Source organism: Alternaria rosae, assembly GCF_020736505.1.
Source record: "Alternaria rosae strain MPI-PUGE-AT-0040 chromosome Unknown BKA58scaffold_31, whole genome shotgun sequence".
In the NCBI taxonomy this organism is placed as follows: domain Eukaryota; kingdom Fungi; phylum Ascomycota; class Dothideomycetes; order Pleosporales; family Pleosporaceae; genus Alternaria; species Alternaria rosae.
Window position 1 is genome coordinate 1 of NW_025763600.1, and position 12,426 is coordinate 12,426.

General features: G+C 53.3%; 5 protein-coding genes across 5 annotated transcripts; 2 read left to right on the top strand and 3 right to left on the bottom strand.

Annotated features, from left to right (window-relative positions):
• Positions 1 to 125: 125 nt before the first annotated feature.
• On the top strand, positions 126 to 1,417 carry BKA58DRAFT_138751 (metallophosphoesterase domain-containing protein 2). The gene has a single exon (XM_046164539.1). It carries the CDS (start codon positions 235 to 237, stop codon positions 1,276 to 1,278), a length of 1,044 nt encoding a protein of 347 aa, XP_046019726.1. The 5' UTR covers positions 126 to 234; the 3' UTR covers positions 1,279 to 1,417.
• A 139-nt stretch (positions 1,418 to 1,556) lies between these two features.
• Positions 1,557 to 2,172, bottom strand: BKA58DRAFT_327019 (ribosomal protein S11-domain-containing protein; the record flags this gene model as incomplete). Its single annotated transcript, XM_046168096.1, has 4 exons — positions 1,557 to 1,753; positions 1,808 to 1,892; positions 1,944 to 2,048; positions 2,104 to 2,172. 4 exons carry the CDS (start codon positions 2,170 to 2,172, stop codon positions 1,557 to 1,559), a joined length of 456 nt encoding a protein of 151 aa, XP_046019727.1.
• A 197-nt stretch (positions 2,173 to 2,369) lies between these two features.
• BKA58DRAFT_395605 (uncharacterized protein) lies at positions 2,370 to 4,348 on the top strand. Its single transcript, XM_046171309.1, has 6 exons — positions 2,370 to 2,519; positions 2,850 to 2,910; positions 2,964 to 3,075; positions 3,131 to 3,347; positions 3,395 to 3,872; positions 3,938 to 4,348. The coding sequence occupies exons 1-6, from the start codon at positions 2,434 to 2,436 to the stop codon at positions 4,220 to 4,222; spliced, it is 1,239 nt and encodes a 412-aa protein (XP_046019728.1). The 5' UTR covers positions 2,370 to 2,433; the 3' UTR covers positions 4,223 to 4,348.
• Position 4,349: 1 nt separating this feature from the next.
• On the bottom strand, positions 4,350 to 6,210 carry BKA58DRAFT_425225 (beta-lactamase superfamily domain-containing protein). The gene is made up of 4 exons (XM_046172917.1): positions 5,687 to 6,210; positions 5,549 to 5,621; positions 4,916 to 5,508; positions 4,350 to 4,860 (listed from the first exon to the last, which is right to left on the bottom strand). Exons 1-4 carry the CDS (start codon positions 6,001 to 6,003, stop codon positions 4,404 to 4,406), a joined length of 1,440 nt encoding a protein of 479 aa, XP_046019729.1. The 5' UTR covers positions 6,004 to 6,210; the 3' UTR covers positions 4,350 to 4,403.
• A 4,676-nt stretch (positions 6,211 to 10,886) lies between these two features.
• On the bottom strand, positions 10,887 to 11,257 carry BKA58DRAFT_406803 (uncharacterized protein; the record flags this gene model as incomplete). Its single annotated transcript, XM_046171985.1, has 2 exons — positions 10,887 to 11,016; positions 11,049 to 11,257. The coding sequence occupies 2 exons, from the start codon at positions 11,255 to 11,257 to the stop codon at positions 10,887 to 10,889; spliced, it is 339 nt and encodes a 112-aa protein (XP_046019730.1).
• Between the last annotated feature and the right edge of the window lie 1,169 nt (positions 11,258 to 12,426).

Below are 12,426 nucleotides of genomic sequence, written 5' to 3' on the forward strand. Positions count from 1 at the left end.
CTGAGGAGCGTTCTGTTGAACTCGTCTGCTGCAGCAGAAACATGACTTGGAGGTGATAGGCGGTCGGGTGTGTGCCTCGAGGAAAGCCGCGGTCCGCACAGCCACGCTGAGAAGCCACGCGAACATGGACCCTGGTCAACGCGTCGCGAGCTGTCACCCATTTGCTCACCACCAAATCGGTGACAGCTCGCGAACCGGTCACCAGAGCTACGACGGGCATCTGGCTCCCCAGAAATGCTTCTCGAGCATCTCAATCCTTGGTATCGCCCCGCATCAGAATTCGAGCCAACCCCCTTTATCGCCCTCTTCTTCCGAGCTCCTGTCAAGCTACTCCTCTGCCATGCATACCACCTTCTCATATGTCTGCGCTCAACCCCGAAGCCTCTACAACATCCATCCATTCGAGTCGTTTGCATCTCTGATACGCACAATTTGATACCGGAAGATGTACCGGAAGGCGATCTGCTCATCCACGCTGGGGACATGACCAATGACGGAAGTGTGGCAGAAATACAGAAACAAATAGACTGGCTGAGCTCGCTCCCGCATAGAGAGATTGTAGTGATCAGTGGGAACCATGATACTTTTCTGGATCCAAGGACACGGCCTTCGCTGTCCGAACAGCACAGGACTGGAAGGCTCAATTGGAAGAGGGTACACTACCTGCAGCACCGACGGTTGAGCCTAACGATCAAGGTTGAGCCTAGAGATGGCGATCAGATGGAAGTTACCACACCCTTGCTTGCAGCGGAGCCAGGTCAGAGGAGGATACGAATCTACGGCGCACCGCATATACCAGCGTGTGGAGACATGAACGTGCATGCCTTCCAGTATGAGAGGGGTCGAGACGCCTGGTCAGAAACTGTGCCTGAAGACATCGATATATTGGTCACACACACACCGCCGAAATACCATTTGGATCTATCATTACCGACAGGGATCGGCTGCGAGCACCTCCTTGCTGAGGTCAGGCGCGTGAAGCCCACACTACACGTCTTCGGCCATGTGCATTGGGGCGCAGGGCAAACCGTAGTATGGTGGGACAAAGCTCACGATGCATATGTGCGAGGGCTTTCAATCAAGTCCAAGTGGACGCGGGGTATTCTGAATTCAAAGCTTTGGTGGAATGTGGTCAGGGTCGCCTACCGTGGCACAAGAGAGCTGCTCTGGGATCGCGTGTGGGGTGGGCAGAGTCCAAACACTATCATGGTCAATGCAGCTCAGACGCGTGGAAATACAGGCAAGTTGGGCAATTCTATCCAAGTCGTCGACATTTGATATCGTCCATCACATAATACCCAAAGCAGTCGTAATCGTAATGTGTAAACCTCATAATCAACACAGCAGTAAGCACTTGATTGTCGGGAACTCTTTTCGAACTAAAAAGGGTTCTGTTGATTTAGCTTGACTACCTCGCAGGAGAAGCCAAGTACAACAAGGAGACCAGGCGATTCGCCGTTCCCCGCGACTTTATTTGATTGTGGTCATGAAACCATAAATCGTGCATACCATGCCATGCCATATTCCACCACTGAGCCAATGATTTGCGCACATGCTCAGAGACGACGACCACGGCGACCACCCTTCCTCCTGGTGGAGTCGGATGGGGTGGGAGTAACGTCCTCGATACGTCCGATGCGCATACCAGCACGGGCAAGCGCGCGGAGGGCGGACTGAGCACCGGGGCCGGGGGTCTTGGTGCCGTTACCACCGGTGGCACGGATCTTGACGTGGAGAGCGGTGATACCGAGTTCTGCATATGTTAGTTCCTATTCCCGTTGCAGATTATCAATTCCAGTCATCTTACCCTTGCAGCGGGCAGCAACGTCCTGAGCTGCCAACATGGCGGCGTAGGGAGAGCTCTCGTCACGGTCGGCCTTGACCTTCATGCCCTTTTGTACTGGTCAGCGTATGTCGCATGCAGTCGGTATGTCTGCACTTACACCGGTGACACGGGAGATGGTTTCGCGGCCAGAAAGATCGGTGATGTGGACGAAGGTGTCGTTGAAAGAAGCGAAGATACGGGCGACACCGAAGACAAGCTCACCCTGCGCTGCTGTCAGTCCATGTCGTCGCGATTTCCAATATCTGCTGGTCACGCACCTCGCGAACCTGGGGTCCGAGTTGGATGTTCTCCTGGGGAGCGCGGGCAACCTTCTGCTTGGGAGGCATGTTGGCGGTATTATGGGATTCTTGACGTGACTGGCGGTTCGTAACACTGTCGGCGATCGAGTCGAACTTTCGGTGGTGGGAGGTGGAATTTCGCTTGTTCGCGGGTGTCGGAGGAACTGAAACGCCGCGGTTAGCGCGCCAAGCCGACTACTCAAGTTTTCTTTGGCTGCCGCAAGCGACCTGCAGTTCCTCCATCGCTTTGCAATGGGCTGACTTCCTCGACCTCACTCACGCACAGGAGCGTGCGGCACAACAGCAGCCATGGACGACCGCAAGAGCGTCGGTATTATCGGCATGGGCGACATGGGCAAGATGTACGCCCGCCGGCTGAGCACAGCTGGCTGGAAGTGAGTGCACTCGCGCGACTGATAGCTTCGGAGCTCCAGTGTCTTCTGCAAATGGTAAGTTCCTCATCCTCACACCCTCTCCTCCCCCGTTATGATGACCGTGAGTGCATTTGGCTCGAGTACGACGCATGTCCACACTGCTGCCGTCTTGGTTTGCAGTAATTGGGCATGTTGCCGTCCATGATGTGAATTCTCGCTACCTTATTTTATACACCTCTGAACTACAACCAACTACACCGAATTGTTCATTACTGTGGCGCGAACTTTGCTAACCAGTGGCTCACAGATCGAATCCTTTCCGTCGAACACGCTGACATGCTCTCGTTGAAGGGTTCACGCCTGCGATCTTCCAGACAAATTTGATACATTAGTGGCAGAGTTTCGGGACTTTGTAGGATAGCGCTTTTAATATTAATGAACGAACGCATGCTGAGACTGCGCCAGCCCAGAGTTGAGATCATGCAAAGTGGTCATCTTGTGTCTCGCTGCAGCGACTTCATCATATACAGTGTTGAGGCGAAGAACATCGATGCGGTCGTCAAGACTTTCGGTCCCTGTATGCCGTCTCCTGCCGCTGATGCTTGCTGTTACTGACTTGAGCCTACGTTCAGCTACAAAGGTCGGCGCTATAGTTGGTGGTCAGACCTCATGCAAGGCTCCCGAGATGGAGGCTTTTGACAAGCACCTTCCTAAAGACGTCAGCATCGTCTCGGTGCACTCCCTCCATGGACCAGGCATAGACCCGAAAGGGCAGCCACTGGTGTTGATCAAGTACCGCGCCTCGGATGCCGACTTTGCGTTCGTGGAGAATGTCATGTCTTGCCTCGGGTCCAAGCACGTCTATCTTTCTGCCGAGCAGCATGATCGCATCACAGCGGACACGCTGTTACCCATGCCGCTTTCCTCAGTATGGGCGGTGCATGGTTCGCGAACAACCAGTTCCCATGGGACAGTTCACGCTACGTCGGCGGTATTGAGAACGTCAAGATGAACATTACCCTCCGTATCTACTCCAACAAGTGGCACGTCTATGCAGGCCTTGCAATCCTCAACCCAGACGCGAAGAAGCAGATCAAGCAGTATGCTGAATCGGTGACTGAGCTATTTAAGCTCATGCTCGCAGGGCAGCGGGACGAGCTCCGTGATCGTGTGCACACTGCTCGCAAGGCTGTGTTTGGCGATAATGAGGATGGCAAGAAGCTGCTCCTGCGAGATGATTTGCTTGACCGCTTCGCTTTGGGCACGATCCCAGAGAAGAAACTCAAAAACAACCATCTCAGTCTACTCGCCATGGTAGACTGCTGGTGGAAGCTAGGCATAGTACCCTACGACCACATGATCTGCTCGACGCCTGTAGGTCCCGGATTCTCTTTCCTCGCATTGCTCCTTCAAATCCTTGTCCACTAACACGTATTCAGCCCTCGCGCATGTGGCTCGGCATCACGGAGTACCTCTTCTGCAACCCCACACTCCTCGAGGAGGCCATCGACACGGCTATCGACGATAACACATTCCGCGCCGACGACCTGGAGTTCACCTTTGCCGCCAGAGACTGGAGCTCGCGCGTCAGTCTGGGTAACTTTGATGGCTACCGGGAGAAGTTTGAGGAGATCCAGAGATACTTTGAACCGAGGTTTCCAGATGCGACCAAGTTGGGGAATGAGATGATCAAGGTCATCTTGCAGAAAACCCAGGAAACCTGAGGCTCTAAGCAGAACACATTGAAAATGTAGTGATTTTGGAGGATACTCCCTGCGATGATCATACGCACGAAAGTGGACACGGATCATGATATACAGAAGTAGAATGCACGTCGTGGAGTCAAAATATATACATTGCGTGCCTGCTCACATACCCAGCTGAACCAAAGCCTTGTGTTTCCAACTACGCACTTGGGTATCTCACAACTCGATCGCGTCGACCGCTTTCACATTTACTTCCTTGTAGCTTGTCCGGACTCGAACTCAGTACTCTCCCCGATGTCGCAAACCCCAAAGCCTTCTTTGCCCGCCTTAATGCCCTTCCACAAGCCTCTTGCAACTCCTTCGGCGGTGCCATGACCTCCTCCTCAGTCAACACCCACGTACCCCAATGCATACCTAGCGCTCTCTTGCATTTTGTATCCGCGAAGATATTGACAGCGTCTTTGGGGCTAGCATGCACGTTACTGAACATCCAACGAGGTTCGTAGGCACCAATGGGAATTAGACCGAGATCGAAGGGGCCGCGATGTTGGCCAATCTGGGAGAAGGCCGGGCAGGTGGGTAAGTGCGAATACGCAGCCGAGTAGTCGTCTTCGGTGGCTGGAATGCTAGACGGGACCGTGCGATAACCTGTATCACTGGGTAGAGTAAGCATAGGAAATCAATCTTGAGCGTGGGACAAAGCAGACGTACCCAGCAAAGTAGACCTTCGCGCCGCCAGATTCCACACTCCAGCTTGCCCAGAGGGTCTTGGCCTTGTCGAACGGCGTCCTTGCACTAATGTGCTGACAAGGCAGCGCACCAATTGTCGCTGTAATACCACTATTCTTGCCCGCGTCCACCGAACTCACAGAGACAGAGCCAACCCTGCCCCCCTTTTGCGACAATTCCTCCAACTTGACATCTCTACTCTCCCACCAATCTAATTCTGTGACTTTTGTAACCCCGCTCTTCTCAAACCACTCCTTGTTTCCCAGGGGCGCAAAGAAGTGCGCCTCGGGGAATTTCTTTTTCAAGCGCTGGATTGTTGGGTAACTTAAGTGATCGTAGTGGTTGTGGCTTATGACTACTGCGTCGACAATTGGTAAGTCTTCGATCTCACATGGAGGGGGCGTGTAGCGTTTTAGGCTCTTGATAGTGAAGGGTGCGCAGCAATCTTCAAAGACGGGGAAGAGGACGCGAAAGCCGCTCGGGAACTCAACATGGTAACATGCATGCCCAAGCCATGTTGCACGAAGTCTTGGCGTCTCCCGGGATGGAAGGAAAGTCGGTTTGTGGACTGGGATCTGAAGATTGGTGTACCAAGTCAGTGTTCGTCTCACGTACAGTTCGTACAGTGATATTACTGACTGTCGGTGGCGAGGTGTCTGGACTGTTGGCTTGACCGGTAATTTTGCGCCTACGCCAGAAGTGTTAATTCGCAGCTTGCCAATTCGCCATGGGATTTCCGTGAGCTGGACTTACCAAAGCATGCCCTTGATGAGCAACTCCCAAGGACTTGATTCAACATAGCTATCCCACGGGTTCGTAAACCCCTTCCCGTTTTTCAGGTGATGTCTCTTTTCATCTGCTTCCTCGGGTTTCGCAGCGATCTGTACTGGATTGCTTACCACAGCGTAAAGACCTACGCCAATACTTGCACCACCTATTGAGCTCATCTTGAGAGTCCTAGCAAAGTGTGGCGTTTGCCAACGAGGCTGAAGTTTCCCCAAAATATGGTAGTTTCGCGATTCACTGAATAGCTTTCGTATGATGCGAGACAAAAGCGGCAGGCGAGACATTGGATATGTACACGCGTCTGGACCAACTCAAGCGGCCTAAACATGAGCTATATTGTATTCGCGAAAGAGGAAAATCATGCGCGCCCGCCCTCGGTTGCGACAGCCACCATTCATGTACATAGTCGGCGAAATGTTGGTCCATACGGAGATAGCCACCGTCGACGTAAAGGCCGTAGATGCTTCCAGCTCGTCATGCAACTCGCTCGCTACTGGCCGGGCCCACCAAGCAACAACAGCATCGGAAGAGCGGCTTGTCTCCTCGTCCGACTCTTTCGCCGTGCGCCCACGCCCACGTTCACATGGGCAGACAGTCTTCAGCCTTTCGCATAGCTTGCGCGATCGCAGCGCGCGATATCTCGCGGTCGAATCGGCGGAACGCGGTGTCGTCCGCATGACGCATGTCGCACGCCGAACATCCTCCGCCACATGCAGTAATCGGAACTTGTACTAAACTCTGCACACTTACGATATTATTCGCCTGACGGAGAGAGTAGAGGTAATTCATTCATAGTGCTAGTGAAACAATGGATCAAGCTGGATGCTACAACAAAGCTGACTAGATATCGACAGTGCTGATAACTCGGGATTTGGCGATCGCACCACCTCATACTCGTACTCCTGATGGATGACTGGAGGTGATGCCTGAGCAGATCACACCACGCAGTAGAGAGTGAATACAGTGTACATACCCGTGTAACTGACGAAACATTGCCTCGGCTTACTAGCAGTGCATACCCTAATGTCGCCCTATAGCGATCTTTGAAACGAAACTCCCTTATGCGCTTCGGTATCTTCAAGTCATAGTGGTAGCATCTACTGCTGCCATGGTCGCTCTTCAATTGGCACTTCTCCCGTTGCTTCGCATTATCTTATTGCATCTTGGTAGGCTTTCCGATGAGTCTTTCGTCGATCCTCCATTGACGGACGGTCGGGGTTATTATAGTCGTACTTCTTTTCGATGTTGCGGAACTCTGCATCTGTTGGAAAGATATTATCACCCGGAGCAAGCCGAATATAGTATACTCGCAAGTCCTTGTCGACACGCTTATCCTTGCTCCAGCGCATTAGGGCGTCTAGATCTTGACATTGACGATTGTAGGTGAGCTCGGGTTCTGCCGCGGGCTCCTCCATCGACCCATCTGTGATTGAGAACATCGTACTGGACGTAGCACGCCATATGATCTACCAAAGCGTGGAGACAGTGCTCGGTATGTTCCATGGATAGCTATAGGTGGTAGCTACTTTGCTGCCCTGATAGTGGGACTGCAAGCCTCGACCCGGGCACCATCTGGGTCTACTACGATTCAAGTGCATCATTTCAATGTGTTTCTGACTATTGGGCATACTTCCTTCCTGTACATGAAGCTGGATCGAAGAACTGTACTGGAGACATATCTCTTGTTATCGACCACATGGATAATACCCGTCACCACTGGCTCTCGGGACAAGCAACACACACTCAAGGCTAAATTCAGCACGCAAGAGGTCGCTCATAACGACAACTTTATGAACGCCGACACGTCGTCACTATCTCTGGCTAGGTAATCAGTTCACCTATAAGACGGGCTTCTTTACCTTCTGTAACTACATCGAGAAGGCCGCGAACGCCACCGCCACCGACCTCCCGTCCGAAGCTGGTGTCGGCGTCGAAGAAGCGCTCGAAGGATACGCGAAATGGTAGAAAGAGGTTAGACTTTCCGGTTACTGCGCTCTATCCTGAATCCAACAACAAAAATTTTGACTGCTTGACACCTGCAACGCGAGCTCTCCACTCTTTACCGATACGACGCCGAGCAACGCCATGAATCGGCAATGGTTCTGGATGGGCTGCAACGATCCGTTCGGGAACTGGAAAATTGGTGCTCCCTCAGGGCAACCATCACTCATTTCCCACCTCATAACAACCGACTACTGGGTTCGTCATTGCCGGATGTATTTCCCCCCTGGACCGAATGGAGAAACATACGGCCTCGCAGCAGGAAAGACAGAAGAGTAGTTAAACACGTACTTCAGAGGCTGGAGTATTATGAACACAAGCCGACTCATCCTCGCCAACGGCGAGTTCGACCGTAGAGAAACAGCGTTCCGGCAAAGGGAAGACCCGAGGTCCGTTGCAGAGCACAAAGCAGATGCCTATCGAGATCGTGCCTGACAGCGTTCACACCAGTGATTTGAATACCAAACGGAAAGGTCAATGCCGGGGTAAAAGAGGTGCAGGAGCGAGTGTTGAAGCAGTTGGCCGAGTGGGTCAAAGAATAGCCTAAGGAAGACAAGTGATTAAAGTTATAAAAGTTAGCTGGTACGCAAGTACCTATATCATCCGTGCTGCAGAGAGCCATTCCAGGCTACCTTGGAACGTTTACACGAACTGGTATTTCGTAACAAACTTTATCGTCGATCATGAAAGGAAGCGTAAAGTCGATTGCATATTGCTACAAACTCATGATACAGAAGCACACTGCAAGATCACGCACGCCCACTTAAGCACAGCTGATCCATCAGCACACGACCTCTTGTCGCATGAAGATAACGCGTGTTTCAGCCATTCTTCAGAGTTACTAAAGGCCTGAAATACTCTAAGACGAAGATTCATAGCCAAGATGAATCTTGATCAGTGGGTTAAGCCAGCCAAGACCAAAGAAACAAATTTAGAAGGACGGCTTTGAGAATCTTAATTAGGCTACATCGATCCTGCCGCATCTTGACACTGTGTGATTTTCTCGGACTACCGGAGCACGTGTCGGAAGACGAGCATCGATTGAGTGAAGCTTAGCTTTGGTTGGCGCATACATACCGCGCATACAGACAAACCTTGATTACTTTTCAGTCGAAAGTCAACTCGGCCGCGGCCATGTATTTCGACCTAATCCGCAGGCTTGCACACACACGGCTGGAGCAAATCCAAAACGATCGCGCGTAATGCGTTCTGCGGAAGAACACGGGATCGAGGCTCCAACGTCGTCTGTTAGAACGGGTTCAACGGGATGACGGGAACGCTTGATAGTGGTGCCGGGTGGCGTTGAGACCGAGGACAACGACCCAGGCTATGTTAAGCCCAGAATGAAATGACCGAAAATCATCCTTGCTTGAATTGCAAGCCGGTCGGGATTGCTTCCGTGACGACTATGTTACTGCGGGATTAGCACCGTCTATTCATTCAAACGAAGGATGTGTGACTGACATCAAACCTGTCACATATCGAACATACAATGAGAACGGATGCCAGAAGAAGTAGGTTGAATTTGGCGTTTCCTGTGCGACTGTGCCGCTTTTTATGTTTTTTTTTTTCGCATTCTGATGTTATTCCCATGTAAGGATATCTCGTTGTATGACAGTTATACACTAAGCAAATCTTTCCTCCCGATTCCCAAAGCAATGCCCAAACAGAACCGTATAAAGCAAGAGGTATTTTTTTCCACCACTCCGAAAGAAAAAGCGAATTCCATCGCAGATCTTGTGCCATTAATTACAACCCGACTACAGCGGAAGGCGAGGATCGAGAAAGAAGTCGTGAACGTAACAAGCGACCCTCCGGTGGTGGCATGATGCTGGTCGCTACCAAGGCTTGGTCGCATGGAGAGGCTCGGTGTGCCGAGTGCAAAAGCCGACTCCAGAGAAGAAAATCCGTAAACCGAGATAGGCAGCCCCGTAAGCATATTGAGGCAGCGCTAGAGAGAAATGAACAACGTAAAGGTGCGAGATGACACCCTAAAATCAGAACGCCGTAACCCACAATTTCGCTGACATGCTCCTATTAGACCATGGACAAACCAAGTCTAAAACGTGAACCGGTACAAGGAAAGAGTGAAGGAAAAGAATGAAAAGAACCAGTGAAATATCATGCAAGATGATCGCAAGCCTTGCGTTTTTCGTGAAATCCGAGGCGCACCAATATGCTTGCAGATAGCAGAAGGAATAAGGCAATGTCACCTAAGAGTGTCCGGTAGTAGGCTTGAGGGAATCGAAGTAGCCATTGTATCAGTGATCAGGATTGGGTGGGCCGGTAAGCCATGGTACTTCGCGAAACTGAAAGTAACTTTTGAACATAGGATGCTAAATGGGCTGCCGACATGTATCCGGAAAGTTGGCAAGGCGATGGCTTGACATGCGGGAGGAGGTGGCGGGCGATAGACGGCAAGGGGGGGCCATAACCAGTGCCATGTAGTTGGCCGGGTGCCTCTGCACGCAGTAGGCACATCCGCAGCTGAGACCATGCTGATTCCATGCAGACGGTGTGTACTGAGTGAGTAGCGGGGTGGGCATAATTGGAACGGCGCTGAAGCGCGCAGGGGCGGGGAGACAAGGGTGGGAAACCGAACATGGTGCGTGCGACGAGTATCCCTCAGCTGAGCCCAAGTCCCGTTGTGCCATATTACTCTTGTAGGGCCCGTGGTAGGTGCTGACGCAGGAGAGTGTTCGCTAGCGGACCGCCATGGGTCGTACTGCGAGTAGGTCGGGGGTTGTAAAGTGTGGCCGACTTGGGCGCAAGTCGTACGGTGGAGTGTAGGCTGGTGCATCGGCAGAGGAGGAAGCGGCTTGTTAGTTGATTTAGCGTCGTTGTACCGATGTGTCGATAGGCTGAGCTTGTGCTACGACCAAGCGGGCGGCAGCACTGTTCTGATAATCCTTCCAGTGGCGAGATGGGTCCAACCATGGGGATGGATCGCGAATGAAGCTTGAACTTGATGTCTACGAGCCACTCCAGCTCCAGCTCATTCAGCTCATGAACCTGAATACCGCTACTTCTGCCCACGAACGGTTGATAAGGTGTTGTCGTCCAAAATTTGCTGCCCAGACAAGCGCGATGGTGAGGAGACGGAACAGAGATGTCGGTCTTGGGCTCGTGAGCTAGCATAGGCATCCTGCTGGACAGGTAATACATGCTAAGCAGGATTTGCCGAGGGCAGCCGTTTTGGCGCAAGCCCTGGTGTACCATTTGCGGAACGACGAGGCATCATGGCGCGGGGTGATGAGTCGTAGGGCTGTCTCGCCACGAAATCGGTCATGACGTCCCTGTCATAATCCAGCTTTCAGACACAGCCGACAGAGGCTTCTCTTCCTTGGCGGGCTGACTCATTCGCTGTTGTACTCGTGCACGCGCTGCTGCTGCATAGCCGCCTCTGCCAACGCGTGGCCGGACTGTGCGCGCATGGGTGAAGGGTGGTTGCGCCCATGGATCGTAAAGGAGCTCGCAGTGGAAGGCTGGAGGCGCACTGCTGAGGTAGGTGCCGGCCTGCGGGTTACATGGAGGCATGGCGATGGCCAGTTGGCCGTAGGGTCTGCGAGTACATCATCTTGCTGCGGATCGTGGGGCCGCGTACGCGGGCGCTGCGGTGGGTATGACGCGCCACAAGGCAGAGTGGTAGCTAGGGACGACTCCTGAGATAGCCGTGGCATTTTATGCCGGGGGTAGAAGGAGGCATGATGGTGGGGGACTGCCGCAGAGAGAAGACTGGCGAGGCTCCTGGAGTCGTGTTAGTGAGTGCTGGCGTGACGGGCGTGCCCGCGGCTTGTGACTACAGTCTTCACGTCTCGCGCCGCCTCTAGAGTGCCTACGGACCCTCAGAAAGATGGCTCATTCAAGGAGATGCGACGTCCGGTGTTTGTGGGGATGGAAATGGTCGCGCTGGTGGTTGCGCGGAGGCGGTGGGTGGCCGGAGAAGTGCCTGGAAGGGAGGCAGAGGGTGCGGCGACAGGTGAAGGGCAGCTCGAGGGTGATGGAGCGCAGGCAGGCCGGGCTAAGTCAATAGATCCGGCGATGCGAGGTCGTGGTTGGAGATGTCGCGGAGAGTCGAGGTCGCTGGGGATGGGCGGCAAAAGAAAACGGGTTGAAACCAAGGCGAATTACACAGTACAAGCCCAAACCAAAGCCTAAGAAAGCACTCGCAGCGTGTGGACAGGCGGCGGAGGGGACGAGGCGTTGGGTGTCGGAGCCAGACGGACACGTCTACCCGTGAGTGCAGGTGTGCTCGTTTGCAAGCCAGCGAGACAGAGCAAGCGTCGGGTGGTGCTGGTGAGCGGGCTGGGGATGCCGGACAGCCGAGATTGAGAGCGCACGTCCGTTGGGGCTTGGGGACTGTGTCGCGACGAGCAACGCCTGCGACGACGACAGGACGAGGGAGATGGGGAGACGGGGCACGGGGGAGAGGTGAGGCAGAGGAAGGGGAGGCAGAGGGCGGGATGTGGATGTATTCGCACACACCGTTAGCGAAGGCCAGTAGCGCACAGCAGCAGCAGCAGCAGCGAAGGGGCTCACTCGGCTACAACCTGCGGCCCGCCAGACCGTCGCCGCCAAGGCCGCACCCCTCTAATTTTCATTGCCTGCCCCTCCTCCACTCATGTGCTATGAAAACCGGCCGCTTGCAGTTAGTGGGTCGCAGAAGTCGAATCAGCCCGCGTTTTGCGGGACTGCCACTCATGACT